At 40.8% G+C, this 23255-nt stretch overlaps 1 protein-coding gene across 1 annotated transcript in view; it reads right to left on the reverse strand.

Annotated features, from left to right (window-relative positions):
- Positions 1-4617: 4617 nt before the first annotated feature.
- Positions 4618-23255, reverse strand: part of LOC137255337 (uncharacterized) — a 35690-nt gene continuing 17052 nt past the window's right edge. Inside the window, exons 13-23 of the mRNA XM_067792786.1 lie at positions 22471-22507; positions 21979-22245; positions 20430-20489; positions 18947-19116; positions 15920-16115; positions 14768-14887; positions 10604-10758; positions 9339-9458; positions 7749-7863; positions 7141-7234; positions 4618-6325 (exon numbers count right to left, since the gene is read on the reverse strand). Coding sequence (XP_067648887.1) covers positions 6190-6325; positions 7141-7234; positions 7749-7863; positions 9339-9458; positions 10604-10758; positions 14768-14887; positions 15920-16115; positions 18947-19116; positions 20430-20489; positions 21979-22245; positions 22471-22507 — 1470 coding nt within the window. The 3' untranslated portion in view covers positions 4618-6189. The remainder of the gene's footprint in view (positions 6326-7140; positions 7235-7748; positions 7864-9338; positions 9459-10603; positions 10759-14767; positions 14888-15919; positions 16116-18946; positions 19117-20429; positions 20490-21978; positions 22246-22470; positions 22508-23255) is intronic.

Consider the following 23255-nt stretch of genomic DNA (forward strand, 5'->3'; position numbering starts at 1 on the left):
TCCATAATTCATACAGCTCCCGATAACTGATAATGGTACCGATAATGGTGCCCACTCTGGTGCATGTACTGTTACCGAAACGTCAAGTCTTCTGTTGAAATTAACCCTCTCTGCGTTTAAACCTCGTCTTCCCAATGCCGGTTTTGATGCTGTTTCACGAAAGTTTATTAATCACAACAGACACTGCAATGTACACTACAGCAAGAACAAATGGTTAATAGAACATCTCAGTTAAAACATCAGTGCTTGTGAAAACACAGCATCAATCTCCGCGAAGGGGTTGCAAAAGAATTACAAGGCACAAAGTCTTTGTCGAAAGTCTAGGTATGTTCTGGTCTACATAAGCAACGTTATCAGACATGTACACTAAATCTGTAGTCTAGTCTACTACTTGTCCGACTTCCATTTTTTAGAAGTCGATATGGCTGAGCAGGTTAGACGGCTGACTTTGTGTGCAGGCGATTAGGTGTCTGATGCCAGGGTGTGTTCGAATCTCGTGTCGGACACAACCCAGCAGAATTACTATAATTCTTAATTTACTAAGAAAGTGTAATCCCAAACATAGTAAATGTTGTAATATCATGCTCACGCATTACAATAACTCTTAATTGCCTGTGAGCGAAAAGGGGTGAAACGCCGCGGACAAATGCTCGATGCTGCTTGTCTACAAAATGTGATGCCTGGTGTCTCCCGCCGTGATAGTGCTGGAATATTCCTACCTACCAAAATCACTCAAAAGCATAATCTATCACTTAACCAATCTATGTAAAATTACGGAATGGGATAACAACCCAAGCGAAATCTCATTTATGTTAATTTGCTATGTAGGTCTAAACGAATATTTCACAAAGTGATGGTCAAATATTGGATAATTTGGGATGGTATCTTAAGTGAACTAAGCGACCAAATGCACAAAGTGATTTCAACGTCAACGCTAAAGTGTTTAAGTTACGATAGTAACACTAAGATCGTTTTGTGGAACTGACCATTGACAGCTGGCACTGTATCGTATTTGATTCAACGATCATGTTTTCTTAACACCAATTATAATAACTTTAATCTAGCGATGGTCCCACTGTCATATTAGTTATAATACGGAAAATATAATGTCTCTTTAATAGATCATCTCAGTTAACACATCAGTGCTTGTGAAAACAGCATCAATCTCTCCGAAGGGGTTGCAAAGGAATTACAAGACACAAGGTCTTTGTCGACAGTGTAGGTATGTTCTGGTCTACATAAGCAACGTTATCAGACATGTACACTAAATCCGCAGTCTAGTCTACCACTTGTCCGACTTCCATTTTTTAGAAGTCCCTGTGGCTGAGCAGGTTAGGCGGCTGACTTTGTGTGCAGGCGATTAGGTGTCGGATGCCAGGGTGTGTTCGAATCTCTCTTTAAACATTTGCAATAACCAAAATATTACAATTCGTATAAGCAGAAAATGTAAATGGATTTTGCTTTTCTATTTCCGCTGTTTCAGTTTTCGTTAAAGCATTTAGATTCTTCATGGAATCATAAATCTTACCCGCTCCATTGAACAGAGTCTTCAACAGCCAGAACCACAATGAAAACTGTTAATACCAACGCCGCCATACTGAATGACTGCAAGGGTGACTGGTTCGAGACTATATACCCTCTAACCAGGAAGTACAATACCACCGTTTTTTCCTCAGTCCTGCTAGTTGACACACAGGCAACTAGTTGCGCAGCTTAGAGAATATGAGAAGTCTTCTTATATGTGCGCTAAGCGAGCAAAGATTGGCAGCGTACTACCCTCGTTTCTGTTCGAAAACTATGTTTCATGTCAAAATAAAATATCGCCACCATAAACCAAAAACCAAAACGTTTGCTTGGGTTTTATTTCTTGTTTTTATTTACGTTTTGGTTGTTTTTTTATGGGCGTATTTTGTTGTTGTTTTTCTTTAGGTTGGGATGCGGCTGGGGGTGGGGGTTTATTTCAATTTTTTATTTTTGTTGTTCTTGTTTCTGTTTTTGTTTGTTTTAACATTCAGTACTTTTATGAAACTGAAATTTCGTTAGTGTTAAACTCACGTGCATTAGATCCGAGAGATAATGTTGAAACTGAGTCATGGATTTCTTGGAGGAAATTTTCTGGCCTTGTGATTTTATCTCTGATCTTGCAGTCACGAATGAAACATGGTACACTTTGATTTTTGAGCGGTACAAGGAAACACTTGCGCGGAACCAAAACAGTCTTCTATGAGTCTCAAAGCATATTATCTAACTGTGTTTAGTGACAGATTCTAATTCTATTTCTTACAACTCACTGTAGCAGTATCGCTTGAAAATATGCACCTCGGTCTCATGTATAGTGTATAACGCGAAATGCATGTACACTCCTATAGCCTTCTTTATTCTGCTGTCAGTTATTACTTGAAATGTTATCAGTTACGCATAACACATCGTGTGACACGCAACGCACCAAGTGACACAGTGAGACAATACAAGAAAGATTCTGGCGTGCTGATTTTATGCTGTTTGTTGTTGCAGCATTTCTTCCTTGAAACTGAATCAAATACCACAATTTCTTGTCATGAAAACACGAACACGTTGACAACAAAACCTACGTTCTCATTTATTAGGAAAATATATTACAGTGGAATCTACATAGCGCGAACTTTGATCAATAAGGAATTCTGTCTATGCAGTTATAGTCCCGAAATTAAAATGTGAGTAATTTTAGTTTAACGCAATGTTCCAGGAATGCTCATGACAGAGGACACGAAATGGGCAACACGCATTGTGCCCATGTTGGGAAATCGGACCATGTGGGGAATCGAACATTTGTTTTCGATGTGCCGAGCGAACGCTTTATCAACTAGACTAGACTACCATGTGATTTTATTCAGATTATGATGATCTTGTATATGTCAACACTGCAGTACAAAATTATTACGTTAATTTGAATTGTTTGGCTCCTTTGGTGGAAAATTATCACTTGTCTTGATTGAGGGATTGCTCAATTGCTTGTCTCCATGAAAAATCTTTTAAATGAATATCTATTTCCTTCACAGAGTTTTGATTGTTGCTCAACGTCGCGCTCGGCACTATTACAGCTGTATGGCGGCGAGACCGGATCAAGCAACCCAGTGATCAACATCATGAGCATTGATCTATGCAATTGGTGTCGAGAAGCAGCCTCATGCCCGGATTTCAATTTATCATGGACTTGCTCGGTTAACCGAGAACTGTGTTCTTTCCGGGTTTTTTCTTAACTGAGGAAGTGTGGGTAATAAGAATAGAACTTTGCACATGTCTTGAATTTTGACTCAGCCTGGTTCCCTGAGTCTGTTCCGCCTGCGCTATGCTCCGTCATCTGTGTCGGAGCGTAGCGCAGGCGCAACAGACCAGGGAAGCAGGCTGATTTTGACTTGCGGTTTGGTAACCACTTGACAAAGAAGTGCCCTGGTAAATTTTTAATTGCGACAGGATGACTATTCCATGTATACCAAGTCAGGGAACCTGTCCACCCGATACTGTTAGTCGCCTCTTATGACAGGCATCGGTTACTGAAGACCGCTTGTAATCTTTATTAAGTTAGGAAAGCCCAGAGTAAAGTACGATTTGTACAGGGGAAATACGGATGAAGGTAAGTATAAATCCACTGCAATATACTGCGATTCTGTCTGGCACCTTTCTTCCGATACGTTTTACTCTCTCACGTCACTGTCGTACCTTCACATATAAGTGCATTAACTGTGAAATGTAAAATGTGTTTTCTGTATTACGATGCGCAGTGATCTCCTTTGGTACAGTCCTGCATTGTCCTTCCTTTTCAGCAGCTTGTGTAGACTCTATATTTACAGATCATATTGTCATTTATAATATGGCTTTAGACAACGCACAAGCAACAACGACATATTTCCCAAGACAAACAGTTAATCTGTTTAAGAGTGCGTGAGTGACTTTAATTTTACGCCACACGCAGCAATATTCCAGCTATTGTGGTGGTCTGTTAATAATCGAGTCTGGACCAGATAATCCAGTGGTCAACAACATGAGCATCGATCTGCGTATTTGAGAACATGTGACAACCAAGTCAACGAGCCTGACCACCTGATCCCGTTAGTCGCCTCTTGCAACAAGCACAGTCGCCTTTTATGGCAAGCATGGGTTGCTGAAGGCCTATTCTGCCCCGGCTTCACAGGTCAATCTGTTTAAGAACAGGGATATGTTTTTTTCTTTCTGACATCTTGGAACGATGATTGTTTGATGTATAACACGGCACTCAGCAATATTCCAGCTGCGGTCAGTCTGTTAATAATCGAGTCTACATCATGATCATCGATTATTTGGAATACGATGACATGACAACCCAATCACGTTTTCCGCCTCTGTCGACAATCAGAGGTTGCTGAAGACCATTTCTAGCCTGAATCTTCAAAGACAAACAATTTGTATCACTTACACATTGAGGGGACTTTTTCTTATAACAGATTTGCTGACCACCAGATACCGTTAGCCGTCTCTTGCGACAAGCATTGGTTGCTGAAGATCAGTGTTAACCTGGATCTTGACGGGTTGCAGAAATGAAACCCAGAAATGAAGCCCAGTGACTTTGTCTTAGTTCAACAGAATAAAAAATACCACATGTGATGACATCTTTATTCAAGAATTACGACACAAAATGCAATATATATTACGGTGAATATATTTACATTACTGTTGTTAAAACAGCTTTACATACAAGATTCAGGGACACTAGAAATGACACTGACAGACGGTCGTACAGACTGAAGGACAGAAAAATAATTTGATGTTCATTTCAGGAGGAGACAACACAAAGTCAAATAAAGTTAACAGAAACAACACAAGTTACTGGGCGTTTTCTTAGAACACAGTGCATACAAAATGAAAAAAAAACGGACGTATAGTCAGAGTGGGTGAGTGTAGTTTTATGGCGCTTTAGTAACATTTCATGCATATCATGGAAGGGGACACCAGAAATGGGCTTCATGCACCGTACCAATATGGGAAATCGAACTCCCTTGGAGGGCTTCCCCACCGCCCCTAGACAGACATAGTTAGACGTAGGTAAATGGACTGATCGATGATGTCATCATTTTCCGTTAAGGTCTGCAAATCAAATGCAAATCAAATCAAACTTAATGATTACTACGCATCTTCATTCATTACACGAGGCAACATAGTCGATGTAAACAATAAAACAAAGCATTAAGAAAGACAAAAATGCACTAAAAAGTGATGTAATTATTTAAAAATTCAAAAGTCGATCGGCCTATAACTAGGAACGAAAAATACAAATAATTGTTGCGAAATATAGCAAAGGAAAACGCTGATATCAAATGTGAATACTCTTAATTCATCGTGCTTTCAGGTGACGTCGAAAACAATATGCTATTCGTTAAACACACTGTAGAAATTTCAGTTTGGCTGTTAAGCTTTCTGGAGAGACCTCAGTAAAGTATTTACCAAAGTAGTATAGTAGTGCTTAGTAAAGTAGGTCATTGAGAATTTAAAGTATTTACTAAAGTAGTAAAGTTGTGCTTAGTAAAGTAGGTCATTGAGAATCTAACGTATTTACTAAAGTAGTAAAGTAGTGCTTAGTAAAGTAGGTCATTGAGAATCTAACGTATTTACTAAAGTAGTAAAGTAGTGCTTAGTAAAGTAGGTCATTGAGAATCTAATTCACGATTGCATCCTGGCACGGATCGGATCGAGATACAGGTGTGAGCGAGATAACTTACACCCGTATCTAGTAATGATGGTGTGTATGTGCATATTTGATACATATATTACAAATAAAGTTAATTGTTATGTTAAATGAAATTGGGACTAATCAGCAGAAAATGGTCGATAAAGAAATTAAGCATTTTGGAATATTTTGATGACAAATATTGTTGTATCCCGATTTAATCATGCGTGTTTCTATTCACGACATTTATGGTTGGGTTTAACTCATTTTTGTACCTGGTTTTACTCATTTCTTTCAAATGAATAAATGGTGAACAAATTGATCGTGAGTGAAACTAAACGTGGATAAAGCTACTCTAAATAAGATATAAATAATAATAATATCCTAATCACTATAAAATTTGAAAATATAATATATATGAAAAAATCGAAAAGCTCAGTCTGTTCTCCGAATGGATACAAGCCCTGGTTGTGATCAGAGCGCTGTCGACACACTGTCCTGGACTTCGACTATTTCGAGTAGTAATACATCATTCCGGAAGTGGGTCTCAGACCGAATGACGCCTCTAGTTTTCCCACTGCATCTGCGAAAGTAGTCCGAGCCTCTGGTTTCTCCTTCCAACAGCTTTGCATCAGACTGTAGTGGCTGTACAAACAATGAACACGGGGCATATTGTTTTTGTCATATAATTACCCATGTATTTCACTTGATTTATATAGTACCGACAACAATGTGGTCTTAGTGCTACTTCCGTAATCGTTAAGGCCCACAATCGCCGCTCAAATACTTTGCAAAGCAGAATTCATATCGATGTGTTCCGACGCATCTCTTTATTCAGACACTACACCCAGTACGCAAACGCAGCACACCCTTCCCCTCAACCCCCCCCCCCACACACACACACACACACACATACCTCCAACCCCCCCCCCCCCCCTACCAACACACAAACACCACACACACCACACACACACACACACACACACACACACACTCACACTCACACTCTCACACACACACACACACACACACACACACACACACACACACACACACACACACACTGCAATTAATGATTATAAATCTGGCCTGTATGGCCCTTTATGCACATACAATCGACCACTATCATATTTGGACCTGACTCGACTAAGTGGTTGTGTTAAGACTAAATTCTTGTTACCATTAACTCAGTCGACATAGTCTTCCTTTTTCATTAAAAAAATCACCCTGGTCATGAAGTACCGTATGAAACATCATTGGTATGAGAATCCCTGCATCTAACCATTTACACGTCTTCGGCTTATTAGAATCCCTGCATGTAACCACTTACACCTTACACGTCTTCGGCTTGCTAGAATCCCTGCATCTAACCACTTACACGTCTTCGGCGTATTAGAATACCTGCATCTAACCACTTACACGTCTTCGGCGTATTAGAGTCCCTGCATCTAACCACTTACACGTCTTCGGCAAATTCCGGCTTCTGGAGTCTGTAGCCATTCTTAAGCTGGGTCGGCACGTCTCGGCTTCGCATGTCACCGTAAGGGATCTGGCCTGTTGACAGGTAAAACTCAGGGTCTATACTAAGGCTACCTTCTTGGTTTCAGATGCATCAGGACCGATGGAGATCCGGGTTAGATGTGATCTCATGTAACAAATTCTTGTATTAAGAGGCGACTAACGGGAGCAGAAGAGCAGACTCGCCTGTCTGGTTGACTGCCTCAGATGAGATTGTTTGCATGCCTCACACAGGTAGCATATTTCAAGCGTTAAACGAAAGACAAACAAGCCCACACATACAAAAGTTAGAAACCATATTATCAAATACTATTATACACGGATGCAAAACCATGCCAAATAATATCTATACCTTACCAATTTTGAATATGATTGATATTGATTGAGAATTGGTAAAGCGACCTAAAACAAATATGGCTTGGTTCACTTGCACATGCACACCCATTACAATGTATGTCCACATTCACATAGACCTACATATATATCTAGGTACATAACTAATTACATAAACCTTTCATTGCACCCTCAAGAATAGATTTGTCACACATACCCATGCTGAAGATCTCCCACATAGTGATCCCAAAGGACCAGATGTCACTCTTCTCATTGGCTCCCCTCAGAGACTGAAGACACTCTGGAGCAGTCCACTTCACCGGGATTCGATCCTATTTGTATTTGTAACATTTCAACACTCATGGTTCACGTCATTGTAATAAAATTCCTTATCGTGGTTACAATTGTCATTAGGCTTATTTGAAGAGCCGGAACAATCTATGATCCATTACTCTGTGTGTGTTAATGAGCCCAGATTTATCATTGGTCTACTGCCTGACAAGTATTCGATGTACCAGTGCAGTGAACGCGTTTGTGACAAGCAGGCGGGGCAAATAATCTGGACGAATACACGTGGTTGCTATAGGTAGACTGGCGATTAAGCACGTGCAATACATGATGACTGTGGCGTGAAATCAATATCGCTACAGTTTAACACTTGTCTCGTAGAGTGATTTAGTTCAGCAAGAAACCACTACGACACGAGTCATTTTTTGAATGTTTGCAGATTTCAGTTAGATTAACATGTCCAAGTTGGGGAGGCATGGGCAAATTGTTCATTCTCAGGCGAGGGAGTTAGCCTACAATAGTATCATTTATCTGGAAAAGACACGGGCAACAAAGGCAGACGCTATTTCAAAAAGTAGCCTTGCTACTGGTCTTTCCAAAGCAACTTTAAAACGCATTCAAGCGGTGACAGGGGTGCGAGTAGCTTTACTTTTGTTAGTTCCACCAAGAAACACGATTCGCACGAGGATATTGAACTTTCAATAATTAGACGACAACCTGTTTCCCTTCCCTCTTGTTTCAAATGCAAATTTGGGTCATTTGTCAGATCCTGACTCATCTAATACTTGTCAAGCAGTACCACTGATTTGTCTGGGTGCTGTGTCATGAAGTACAGCTTCTGCTGTGTGCTGATGTTAAAGCATGACGCTTCCATAATTCTTAAAGTTACAGTAGGTTATGGATTGAGGACCTTGATGTTAAAGCATGACGCTTCCATAATTCTTAAAGTTACAGTAGGTTATGGATTGAGGACCTTGATGTTAAAGCATGACGCTTCCATAATTCTTAAAGTTACAGTAGGTTATGGATTGAGGACCTTGATGTTAAAGCATGACGCTTCCATAATTCTTAAAGTTACAGTAGGTTATGGATTGAGGACCTTGATGTTAAAGCATGACGCTTCCATAATTCTTAAAGTTACAGTAGGTTATGGATTGAGGACCTTGTTTAGATTCGACTACTTCCTATCCGCAAGAGATACGGGGATTCGCTCCTGATTTTATTTGTATCAAGTTATCATCGTGGTCAATGTCATTCTGAATAAAATGTGTTTTAACTTTAAGTTTAAGGGCCGTTTGGGCAATGTATGTTCCTTGCCTGTTTGTGTGTTACTGGCCCAGACTATCGTTGGTCTCCATTCTGATTTGCCTGTGAGTCTGTTAAAGTATGATGCGTCCATAATTCTCAGGGTTACTGTTGTATATGTAACGTGTGTCTTGTTTGCGCTCAATTTCTTAGTGGCCACAATAAAGTAGTGACCACTCCTATATAGATGTATGTTATATATTTCCCTTCTTACCCCTTTGGAAGCATCATCAGCACTGTCGTCCTCCATGCGACAAGGTCCGAATCCACCGACTTTCACTTCATTTGTCCTGGTCAAGAGGCAGTTGCGGGCAGCCAGTTTGCGATGGACAATCTGGAGAAGGGCATCATATTGAGGCAGTTAAACTGGTACAGTCTTTGTTTTCCATGAGTGATTTGAATCGAATGGCATTTTCAACTGTTTTAAAGTGTTCATTTTGTTAGGTTAGCTATGGTAAATTATGGTAAGGTATTGTACTATGAATATTTAGAGTCCAGTTTGCGTTGCGTGCACCTATAACTTTGCTACTTCATGAAGTAAACGTAAAGGAGTGAAGTTCCGGTTTAGACAGCCAGCCCATGTGTTCACATTGTGTGCAGCAGAGAAAGAAAGAATTAAATGCTAGTGTTCGGAGCTCACTCTTCAGAACCCCGTCAGTACAGGTGTTAGAAGAACTCCAACTCCCAGCCTAGCTGTTCATATCCAATTTAAACCGATGAGTACAAACAGAAAATATCGCTACATGTGCCCCTTTTTTCCTTTCTGGGATGAAGTGCGAGACCCCCTTGGTCCTACTCTCATACTTAATGTGTATCACTTAGTGCAAATTCGAGTTAAAACTGGTCCCGATTTCTCGAAACTAACATATGTTTGATTTTTTTCTAAAATTTGAGAAAATGCATTTCCCACAATACCCTGAAAATGGCATTAAACTCAAACACAGCAGACAATTTCAATTTGATGGATAGATTCAAACACAGCAGACAATTTCAGTTTGATGGATAGATTACTTCATTTGTTTGGACTTGTTTGTTATCTTAAAATGCAGATGACTTAAAAATTCAGGTCGATCAAATTGTCGCTGTCAAGATCGCTGACTTGGTTTACACATGTCATCGTGTCCCAGTTCGGGAGATTGATGCTCATGATGTCGATCACTGCATTGTATAGTCCAGACTCAATTATTAACCGATAGTTGCCATATAGCTGGAATAATGCTGATCATGAGTGTGGCGTTGAACAACAAACAAACAAAAACGCTCAAGTCAAGACTTTATACGTGTTTTTAAACATACGAGTATGAACAAAAACTGTTACCGTCTCGCATTTTGAAAAGATATGGACGACAATAGAGTTCAATGAAAACATTCGCTCACTCAAACATCCACCTTACCAGTTCCCAAGGGAACCAACTTTTGAGCGTGAGCATGTGCACTTAATACTTGCCACAAGACATACAGCGTCTAGTGAATACATACCCCTTTACCCACGAGATACTCCATACCCCGAGCAATTCCTAGAGTAAATGTCTGAATCTGCTCCAGAACTTCAAGACTGACTTTGTCCTGTCGGGAGGTTAGCCATTTGTCCAGCGGTCCGTTTTCACAGTACTCCAACACCAACACCGGGCCCACTGAAGAAGAACGTATATATCTGATCTGGGCCTTCTTTCACAAAGCACGAAGTTGATCGCAAGTCACTAAGGTAACCTAAGTGAAATTTTAAGGAATGGGAGTTAAGGTTAACCTTAGCAAAGGTTGCTTCGTGAAAGGAGCCACAGGCCCCGATCTGAAGAAACAAAGTGAAGTCTGAGAATGAAGATTTTATGGATATCAACTTCTTTATATGAGAACACAACGTTTCGGAGTTAATGCTTACTCCTTCATCAGGTGAAGGAGTAAGCATTAACTCCGAAACGTTGTGTTCTCATATAAAGAAGTTGATATCCATAAAAGCTTCATTCTTATGCATTTCACTTCTCAATGCCCTTCAAAAAGTGAAGTCTGGGTTTAGATGTAAGTTACATTTTTCACGCAAATTTAAGAGAAAGCAGGAAAATCTATTTCCCAGAAAAAACTAAAACCGACATAAAACTCAAAATTAGATTTGCGTTTGGCAGAATGGTTACATTATTTGTTTTGTCTTTTTGGTTTTAGAATAGTTAGTAAGAAACGCAGCTAGTTTCAAATTGTCAAACACAGTGTGAAATGTGAGTAAAAACCTAGTTTGTTTCCAGAAATCAGCTCAAGATCTGGCAAACAGCTTTTACAAGATCAAACTTAGTAAACAGTTTACCATATTCAGGGGATCCTCGGAACAGAGGAGACGAAAAATATATTATGTTACCACATTTCTTTTCATGTAATTGAACAACCTAATTTTCCGAGTAAACACTACAAGGGCAATTCACTATTGTCATAGTTTCCTCTCAAAACATCCAAGATCCTGGTTCCAGACAAAACAGGGTATAAATGTGTCTTAATATTAAGATGACTGAAATAAAGGTACCAGAGGAGGCCTTGTCAATGTATTTGCAAGAAGCTTCTAGATCTTACATCCTGCACTTCCTGCGTGCGTATTGAGTGAGTATAGGTTAACGCAGTTTTTAGCAATAGTTCAGTAATATCAGAAGAGGAACGCCACAAATGTAACTCTTATGACCAAATTGATAATATTATATGCTTATCCTGACTCATGATATATGCTCCCCTTTCCTTTGAAAGGTACTTCGAAACTTGAATCTCTTTGCTCCCTGAAGAAAACGTATATAATTCACCCACATGGGTTACCTCCCTTCCATTTTCCCGTTACTTCGTCCGATGTGACCAGCATATAGCCATGCACTTGTCACTCGAACCTACAGGAAGATCCGAAGTACTCTGTGTGTGTGCCTGCGTGTGTGTGTGTGTGCCTGCGTGTGTGTGTGTGTGCCTGCGTGTGTGTGTGTGCCTGCGTGTGTGTGTGTGTGTGTGTGTGTGTGTGTGTGTGTGTGCGCGCGCGCGCGTCAATTCAGCGCTTGCTGCTCTACCGGCTGAAAACTCTTCTGACGGCTTCACTGATCTTGTAGAAAGTTGGGGACCACCTAGTTCAAACTGAAATTACCGTAGTAATTTATTTGAAAGTGTTGATCTCATACCTTCATGTCAAGTTATCCCAACGACGTTAGCAAAAGTGAATAGCGACCCATATGTTAAGCTATGAATCGTTACCGAAACTGTAGCTTATATCACTTTATGTACTGGCTTATCACATAAGACAGTTACGCATGGATTTCTTTGCCTGCTTGGCGTCTACAAGTCAACGTGATATTGGTGAGTTTTCTTATTGTGTGCAAGGAAAAGTGAGTTGTTTAGATACCACAAGAAGTCCGAGGTCTTTTCCCCAAATAACAATTTGCAAAAACAGTGTCCGATTTCCAGAAGCAGCCTTCCATTACTGATGATATTCAGCAATTAACATGCTGAGCAAGTGTTGAGGCTAATGATTTAATTTCGCAGGATAAATAGACGCTTGAATTTCTTCCTCCTTGTAGTAGTTTTCTCCAGATATTCAAATAAATAAGATATTTTCAACGCTATGACTTGACATAATAACAGATCTTGGGTATCATCCGGTCCCAGTATCGTAGAGAGTGCTGGGACATGAAATTGTCCATCTGACTGGCCTGGTAGTTGATTTTTCGTAATAAAATCCAATCTAAGTCCGAAGTGACCTGCAGCAACGTGGCCGTTGTCAACCAAAACCAAGGGCATGAATATCTCACATTCTTTCCAGCGCGAGGAGTAACAACGTCTTTTCTGTTAGGCCTTCAAAAACAGTCTGATGCAGACGCTCGTCAGCATCGCTGGTGAAGTATTGCAGCAGCACAATGTTGAGATTCAGGCTGGCGCACTGTAGTTGGTCTTCCAACTTAACTGACCTCAAGAAAGTGTAAGATTATTGTTGGTACTCAAGTGAATTGTATTAGATCTGGAAAGCATGTTCCCGCTGGCCAGTAGGGCACGACCAAAGGCAGACTAGACTGTGCTATTTTGTGTAGTACTTGAGGCAATAAGAATCGGTGGTGGAAATCATACGCGATTCACCCTTCCCACGGGCTTGGCAGTGCGACGAGAACCCAGACGTGAGGATCTGCTGCTGGTGAGACATACGTCAGCATATGCTGATTGAAGCGTGTTGCAAATAGATCACAAGATCATGATTCTGGTTTGTTGACTGTAGTTGGAATGCCTCCGGGTGTAGCATCTGTGTGTGATAGATGACATGGTCTGGATATCTCGTGTCTGCTAAGATATTCTCTGCTCCCGGAATGTGGCACGTTCCTAACCACAGATAAAGGTCACTACTAAAACTGAAGGTCGTCAGTTTTAGTAGTGAGGCCTACATTGTTGAGCGTTGTAGATTTCTGTAGACTAAGGCTACCGCCTAGCTGTCGGTGTGGATCGTTAGAAACCCAACTGATATATATATCAGTTGGATCTCCAGGCAGTCTTACATGTAGTTCGGCATTGTTGAGTTCGGAGTTTTGGTAGTTCGGATTTTTTGAGTTTCTAACGAACCACACCGACAGCTGCCTCTCTTTAAGCGAGCGAGGCCTCACACAACTTCCCTGTTGAATGGGTGCTTGTTATGTACAGGAAATTTACATGAAATGAAGGATGGTGTGTGCTGTCCTTGGTTCTTATTAGCCTTCTTTAACATTACTAGTAATGTTGTCCACAGAATCATCTGGGTTGAACGCCTGCGTATTTGTTTGATGATGCGGCAAAATCTCAATAGGATCGTCAACCTGTTTGGATGACATCTGTGAGGGGACAGCGTTTGCTAACAGTAACGGGTTGTCTGTATTCTGCAGGTGATATCGTGGACGGTTTCGGAAGCCAGGTGAACTCTGTGTCGTCATAAGCTGTCTGTTACTCTGCGGGATTGCGAACCCGAGGGTGATCTGCGTTGGCACAGGCTCTCTGGTTGTTGCGTACTTATGAATACCTCTGGCTCAAGATGGGAGAATCCGATAAGGATAAGTTGAGGCACCAGGTCGTTAGCAAACGTCCTAACTTCGGCACATGTTCGTACAGGTCTAGTAGATCTCGACAACGATGCGACGACGTAAATTTCTCTTTCTTGGAAGATTGCGTCTAATAATCACTCGGAGAGACAAAGACTGAGAGGCTACTTGATTAGCAATAGGTAAATCGACACTAAACGACTCCGATACATTAGTTGATGTATTGGCAGATGACATAATGTGACTTTTATTCTCAGATTCTCATCGACCAACCCTCACAGTATCTAGTAGATAGACGAAGGGGAAAGTGACAAGTGCATGACTAAGCGCAGGTAACTTTGGACGCAGTGGCGGGAAAATGGAAGGGAGATAACCCGTTTGGGTGAGTAATTTTACGTTTTCTTCAGGGAGCAAAGAGATGCACGTTTCGAAGTACCTTTCAAAGGAAAGGGGAGCACAAAGCAGCTTGGGTCAGTATAAGCATAAAATATTATCAACTGGAGAGATATCCCTGTTGGGTGAGTGATATTACGTTTGCTTCAGGGAGTGAAGGGATTCAGTTTACCTTTCGAATGAAAGGGGAGATAAGCATATAGCATGAGTCAGGATACGGAAAAATATGGGTGTCACGTACATGCATCATTATCAACGACTGCGCCGATGAATTTCAGCACGTTGCAATGTTCCCCGACCTTTGTGGCAGCGAAGTTGATCTTGGCCATCATCAGCAAATTGCTTTCCTCGTCAGGCGTGCCTGCAAATAACAATTTCAACACCAGTAATAATAATAATAACAACAACATCAACAAGTTCAGATTTCAATAGTCTGGCACTCTAAACAACTGCTGCATCGAGGTGTTTAGCGCGTTGAGAAGAACAGAAAATGCTTGGCCTGAAAAGTGAAAGAGAAGGCTTTTCCTTTGCTGCTCATGTCTCGCACTTTCCACTCGAAACTATGTTTGCGTTCTTGTATCAGACTGAAGATTAAGAATTGAATTTACAGACACTGAGCAGCACCTTGTCAATGGATACCCATCATTGGAATAAACACAGATTCTTACGCGACATGGCGGCTAGGTTGGTGAGTGAGTGGGTGAGTTTAGTTTTACGCTGTACTCAGCGATATGCAAACTATATGGCAGGGGTCTGTAAATAATCGAATCTCGACCAAACCATCCAGTGTTCAACGTCATGAGCATCGTTTTGCGCAACTGAGATAAGATGGCAACCAGGTCAACGATTCTGTCCACCCGATCAGTCGCCTCTTACGACAGGCATGGGTTGCTGAAGACCAGTTCTAAGCCAGATCTTCACGGGTGAACATAAGGCGCAATGAACCTGTTCAAAGCAAATGACACCTCACCCTTTCAAATGTCTTTCAAATGATGTCTCAACTCCCTACGGACTATATGTGTTATACTAAAGTATACCCTTATCATTTCTGAAAACTTCAATTACTTGCTGAAAGTAGAAATGCTTATCAATCCAATCACCCTAAACCAGCTCCTAGAGTGAAGTTTTTTTTACGCCGCTTTTAGCAACATGTCAGCCATACCACGATGAGGACACCAGAAGTCTTCACGCATTGAACCCATGTGGGGAAATAAACCTGGTTCTTCAGTGTGACGAACGAACGCTTTAACCTCTTGGCTGTCACGCACCGTGATATTGTTTTAAAAAATGGTGCAAAATGTAATAGTTCTCAAACGTACTGAGTAGCACAGGAAATGCCGATACACTAAGGTATAAATTACTGCCAAGACAGGAGTCTCTTTCAAGAGGTTACCTTTGATGAGTTTTGCCGCAACCACCTGTGACTTTTTGCCAGTCTTGCATGAAGCCTTGAATATCCGTGCAAACCTTCCTGTTTGAATCTCCTCCAGCAGTGACAGCTCATCCTTCGAGATGTACCCTGGCTGCTTCGTCGTGAAGCTCATGCCGCCGTAGAGGTAGATGTCGTCACTGTCTGTGTACGTCTTGTTCTGGAAAAAAAACATGTCACATATGGCAGCATTCCAGCAATATTACCACTAGTCTACCCCATCAGAAGGGTCCACGCGCTCGCTGCGAAGTCTCAGGGCATTGCACAGTTTAAACACCAACAGGAGCCAGTTGAGATGTCCTGGTTTGATGGCTTCTCTGTCTGCGTGAGAGATTGGAATACAACATTGCTGTCTGCTGATGAGCAGGACAAGTAATACTCAGCACCATAATGAACAATACAGTTGCCACACTGCCTAAAAGAATAACATAATCTGGGAATGCAACGCAGGAGTAAGGACTATTCCATTTACACCACCCGGACCAAAGTATGACGATATCGTGTAGAGAGCGACTCAAAGCATGAGTGAGTGACTTTTGCGCAGCTTTGAGCAACAGCCAAGCTATATCATGATGGGGGACAAAGGAAATAAGCTTCACACAATGTATCCATGTGGGGAGTCCACCCCCAGCGTAACGAGCCTAGGCATCAACCGCTGGGCTATCCCACCACGGCATGAAGGCATTGAGCGCCTCACTTCGCAATCTCACTGCATCGTACCGTAAAACACCAACATTTTAACTTTTTGAGGACCTAAATGAGTTCTACGAGTTTGATGGTTTCGATGTGTGGGGGTGGGACTGGAACACAACGTCCTTCTCTGCTGATGCCCAAGATACGTTGGCTGGTTGCTTGTTGTTTAACATTCAGCAATATTCCAGCTATAGGGCAAGAGAAGGGACGTAATTGAGTTTAAATGTCTAAAGAGAAGGGACGTAAAATGTCTGAAGAGAACGGACGTAACTGACTTTAAATGTCGCAAGAGAAGGGACGTAATTGAGTTTAAATGTCTAAAGAGAAGGGACGTAAAATGTCTGAAGAGAACGGACGTAACTGACTTTAAATGTCGCAAGATAAGGGATGTGAATGTATCGAGGGAAGGGACGTAACTGGCATAAAAGTGAAGTTTCCATTCAAGACAAAGTAGTCTGGAATTTCGGAATTGAGTTATATAGCTTCACTGACTCTGAGTATATGCACTGCCCAATCAAACGACATCAGCTTCCGGTTCGTGAAATGTCGGGCAGATTTCGATCGACTGCAAATTTTGAAAAAACACTTTAGCTGTCCAATGAGCGTTGACAGGTATTTCACAAATTTTCTTGTGTTCTTAACAGGCAATATGAAGCTACATAACTAGTAATACCCTCTGGTGATTCACAGAAATTTCGATAAACCCAACCCAACCTGGATCTCCACGGACCGACAGGGCAAATGATACGCAGCACCATAATACACAATACAGTTTCTTAAAAAATAAACACAAAAAATTTAAACTTGCTCTTGACATCTGGCGCGGTGGGGTATGGTTAAATTGTTAAAACTGATCACGCTGAAGCCCCATGTTTGATTCCCCTATTGGGTACAACGTGCCCTTTTCTGATTCTGAATGTTGCTAATATTCTGCAAAGCGTCGTCGTAATGTTGCTAATATTCTACAAAGCCTCGTCGTAAACTCGTACCCATTCACTCGCTACTGACGTCGATACGATTTCAATGAAGGGAATATGTAAGGCTGGGCGGGACAACTTAGGAATGGCAAGCCAGTCCAAACATGACACACAGAAGAAAGCACGCTGCAAAAACATTTTTATATCATTGGAAAGAACCCGTGAAGGTCCCGGGGTAAAACAGACCTTCAGCAACCCACGGATGCCATAAATGGCGACAATGTTTGTCGTAAGAGGCGACTAACGGGATCGGGTGGTCAGGCTCGCTGACTTTGTTGACACATGTCTACGGTTCCCAAATACGCTGATCGATGCTCATGTTGTTGATCACTGGATTGTCTGGTCCAGACTTGATTATTTACAGACGGCCGTCATATAGCTGGAATATTGCTGAGGGCGGCGTAACACTAAACTCACTCACTTATTGGAAAGATATCGGGGAGATGAATCCAAAAATATAATGTGCAAGTGTGTTCTTGTGTTCATAAGCTCACAAATTGGTTTTAAAAATGCATTTTGCAGAAACGTCTAGCAGAATTTTTTTTCTGCAGAAATTTCTGGCAGATATTTTTTCTGCAGAATGTTTTGGCAGAAAAGATTTATGATAGGTCTATGTGCCTCTTTTGTTTCTAACTGGACAATGGTACACTGCATATGTATATGGCAGATGCATAATATTTGAAACCGCGTATGTGACTTTCACAAATGTACCAGCCATTATGTATACCGAGAATAAAAAGTTAAGCACCAGCCTATTTCAAAACTAAGATGTGAAGCTGTGGAAATGTTAGGCGGAACTAATTGGGAAGACCAATCCATATTTAGAGAAGGTTCATCTGGTAACTGTATTAGGGATGTCATGATCATTTGTATTTATATTTAAAGGAAATATTGTTACAGATGTGATGCTTTTTAAATCAAAATAACTATTCATGTTGTACTCATACAAATCTATTAAATTTAGGTGTCACTTGTTAACAGTGACAATCATGTGAACATATAACGGTCATTTCCGATTTTCACTTTTCAAACGAAGGTTACCTTTTTGAGAAAAAATAAATGCGTGTTTTCCAAAAGTCCATGCACCCGGTTGAAAGGCAACGATAATCTCCATTAGGGCTTTGCTTTTAAACTGAAAGAACTAAACCAAATTATGATAGATCGTTTTTTTCCGAAAGCTTTACTATGACCCAACCTATATTTTAGCAAAATATGCTGGGTGGCGCTTAACTTTTTATTCACGTTTTATTAGCTTGTCCGCGCATATACATCTCTGACATTTATAAGGCTACTGCAGAACATGAGTGTTACGGATACCTACGTCATAACACACTTTGTTTTTGGGAGGGCGAATGTTATTGGTCGTCGTTCCTGGCACGTGAGCCTCAGGTTCCCCATATCTCTTCAGGCGTGCTCCGATCAGTTTCTGCATTCTTCCAGTCCTCCACAAGAAGAATCCGACTCCGACTACTGCCAGCACTATCAGGATTACTAACAAGAGAACACAGCTGATTATTATAAGGGTCTCCGACTAGCATTTGAGTGATTTTGATTGTTTGTTTGTTGTTTAACGACACTCAGCAATATTCCAGCTAAATGGAGATATCGAGAAAATAATCGAATCTGGTCCAGATAATCCAGTCATTGACATCACGACCATCTGTTGCGATACGATGACATGTGGTAACCAAGTCAGACAGTGTAACCATCCTATCCTGCTAGTCGCCTCTTACAACAAGCATGGGTTGCTAAAGACCAATTCTATCCCGGATCGTCACGGGTCTCAAATATATCGATGGTGTTTGGCTAAACTGTTCAAAATAGCATGTTTATCTGATCGAGTGACCTGTGAACTATTCAGTACTGGAGACGTCATGTCTGAAAATGCCCAGTTAATCACAGTCACTAATCCCATTGCCAGACCTCCTTTTTGGAGTAAATCGTTTTAAGTCAGATGTGTAACCCTATATACAAAATTCAAACATAATCGTATCTTCTACTGATAATAATAATACTAATGGTCATGTTACTGACTACAAGCATATTGATTTTAAATATATTAAACAACTTTTCAAAATGCAATCCCAGTCTGATGCCAATCGGGATCAATTAGAGGTTTGTAAATGACATTTACCTGTGCGTTTAAAACTATATCAAACCGATAACACCAGTACACCTGTTTTCTCGAAGATGGTAGTTTGGAATGCAAATATGAACACGCAGTTTGCGTGTGAATATGTATACGCATACACGACGAAGGTGGTTAAATTGTTGACAAAATTCCATTCAACATTTGCAAGTGCGGCCAGTAAACAATCGTGATGAGACAAACCAGTGATTGGTGTCATAAGAACTGGGTTTGATGTCACGCCAACAAACAGATGAAAAGGCTCTGACACACGAGTGTCTGCTGTACCCACACGAGTTGAGACAAGCTGTAAATGTTACGAGGTTTGCATAAGCAACAGCGGCCTGTAAACAAACGGGGTATTACAAACGACTGACAGATATTAGAAGCATCGGCTGCATGTGGTGTCACGTCATCAACCAAATGACAAGTCTCTGACCATGTAATCGTGTGAATTTAGTTTTACGCCTCATCGTTCCAGCAATATCATGCGGGGACACCAGAAATGGGCTTTACACATTTTGAGCATGTGAGGATTCGAACCCGAATCTTCAGAGTAACGAGCGAAGGCTGTGACCACTGGACTACCCCACTGTTCCAGATATAGTACTCACCATCTTCAAGGATGCATGCAAGGTGGGCCATGAATTCATGAATATAACCAGCATCTACTTACTGATGATGATTCCAGCTACAGCCCCTGCGCCTAGAGCTCCTGTAGTCGTGTCCTGAGCCGCTGAAAGTCGAGCAGATTGGATCGTAATTACTACTTTGAGTCCTTGACTCTGGGATCGACTTCACGAGTCCCAGCAACGTAAGCATGAGTCTTTCCGCATTTATGCTCGTATGGACTCTCAGTTTTCCTACATGTGATCGTCATTGTGTTGCAAGACTCATCCCATAAAACTCCATATTCCAGCTATACTGGACACAAATAATTAGGAGTATTTGTAAATTTTGAAATAATGAATAATGATGTATTTATTCATTCACATACTGATAAAATATCCGTCATAAAAAATACCAATATTCCTAACTTATTTTGTCCAGTATATTTTGCGGCGGTCTGTAAATAGTCGAATCTGGGCCATACAATCCAGTGATCAACAGCATAAGCATCAATTTGGAACCGATGACATGTGCCAACACGTCAGCGAGCCTGACCACCCGATCCCGATAGTCGCCTCTTACGACAAGCATAGTCGCCCTTATTGGGTTGCAAGGATAGGTAGCTGAAGACCTATTCTACCCTTGATCTTCACGGAGCTGAAAGTAATTTCCAGTAATTTCTTCATGATCGGCATTTCGTCTGCTAGAATTCTCCGGAACTGTATAATAAGTACTTCAACGTAGAGGGGGCCGTGGACCAATGAACAGCCTATTTATCTCACCGAACACATCAATTCTGAATTGTTTGAGAAACGGGTATACAACTTTTTGTAGCGACAAAAAGTGAAAGCGACATTTATATGTAAGGTAAGATAATATGGTGTTGTTCACTGGTCATGAAGGCTTTATGTACCCTCGATGTTTATTTAGAGGGTACATGAGCCCATAGGCCTCAGGGACCAGTAAACAATGTATTTATCTTAACGAACACCTCAATGTTAAGTTTGAACTGTATGAAGCACGGGTATTGGGCCATTATAAGGATATTATAACCCAAATCCTCTTAACACATAGCATCAAACGAACTCTCACAGTTCTGCATTTTCAGCGGGTAACATAGAAAATGTTACTCGCTTGTAAGCTGAGCCAGTCACTATAGGCCTTTCATCTGTGAGGTAAAATAAATGGGTTTGTTGCTTAGGTGTACGGGATTAGTACTTTGGATTTACGTTTATCTATCTACTAACATCAAAGTTTATCAAGATCCCGTTCAAGAGGGCGGTCTACAATAAACTTTCACAGCTGTCAACAATGTACAAATAACGCATCTATACTGACCGGACTATCAATACTTTGGTTAGTTAAAATTTTAGATGTGTGACCCAGTATTTTAGATTTGTGATCCAATAGCAATATATTTGAAATTTATGCTGCCATTCATTGTAACCTTTTCTATATTTGAGCATAACAGACGAGTTTATGTTTTGTTTTGCTTGTATAAAGGGGACTGGCAAGTCTTTTATCTCAATAGTTTGTAAACCTTATCATATGCAACTTTAGAACATTCTTAGAATAGTTTGTTTCATAAAACGGCTAATATGAATACTTCTACTTACTTATGGCTAAGATTTCAGCTTTCTCTTCACTGCGTTGTGCCCCGTAGCCCGCTGACACCTTGACCTTGTATGTTTTGTCCGGTTCAAGGCCAATAAGGTCATATGATGTGTGATCTTTGGGCACAGCCACCTCATGGACTGGTCCTGAACCCGTCTGGTAGCTGATTATTATAACTGTGCGTTCATGGCAAGAAGGGGCGTGGTCCCACATGACTCGGATTGAGGTTGGAGATAATTGTTTGGTTCTCAGGTTTGAGGGTGGTAAGTCTGGTGAAAGATCAATTCAGTTCTGCAACAACTTGACTCATCGATCAAACTTTGACTTTATTAACAAAACGATTTATTAACCACTTCAAATACATCTATATCATATTTCGAGGGATATAAGGCTGAGTGCATATGGACAATATAATGTATTAATATTATTATATATAACCATTCATTACCAAGATATATAGTAAAGAGTAGAATTCAGCAAATTTCATTACTTACAGGTCGTGGTGCCGTTTAGTTCCAAAAGGTTCGTCACCTATGAACAGAAATTGTAAAAATTATAACACAGGTTAGAATACGAATGTTATCGTTGATATATGAATCACTAGATATTGCTTATCATCTGGTTTTGTTGCTATGTAACTAACTATGCTGGACAAAATACGTTATTGGAATTGGTATTTTTATAGCTGATATGTCAGTATGTCAATGAATAAATATATCAGTTTTCATAGTTTCAAAATTTACAAATATCCCTAACTATTTTGGTCCAGTATAGGTTGCCAGGTTTATCGAAATTTCTGTGAATCACCAGAGGGTATTACTAGTTATGTAGCTTCATATTGACTGTTAAGAACACAAGAAAATTTGTGAAATACCTGTCAACGCTCATTGGCCAGCTAAAATGTTTTTTAAAATCTGCAGTCGATCGAAATCTGCACGACAGTTCACGAACCGGAAGCTGATGTCGTTTGATTGCGCATAGACTCAGAGTCAGTGAAGCTATATAACTCAATTCCGAAATTCCAGACTACTTTGTCTTGAATGGAAACTTCACTTTTATGCCAGTTACGTCCATTCCTCGAGACATTTACATCCCTTATCTTGAGCCATTTAAATTACGGCCGCTCTCTTGCGACATTTAAAGTCAGTTACGTCCGTTCCCTTCAGACATTTTATGTCCCTTCTCTTTAGACATTTAAAGTCAGTTACGTCCGTTCTCTTCAGACATTTAAAGTCACTTACGTCCGTTCTCTTGCAACATTCAATGTCAAGTATGCGCG

This window comes from Haliotis asinina, chromosome 11, assembly GCF_037392515.1.
Source record: "Haliotis asinina isolate JCU_RB_2024 chromosome 11, JCU_Hal_asi_v2, whole genome shotgun sequence".
Lineage (NCBI taxonomy): Eukaryota > Metazoa > Mollusca > Gastropoda > Lepetellida > Haliotidae > Haliotis > Haliotis asinina.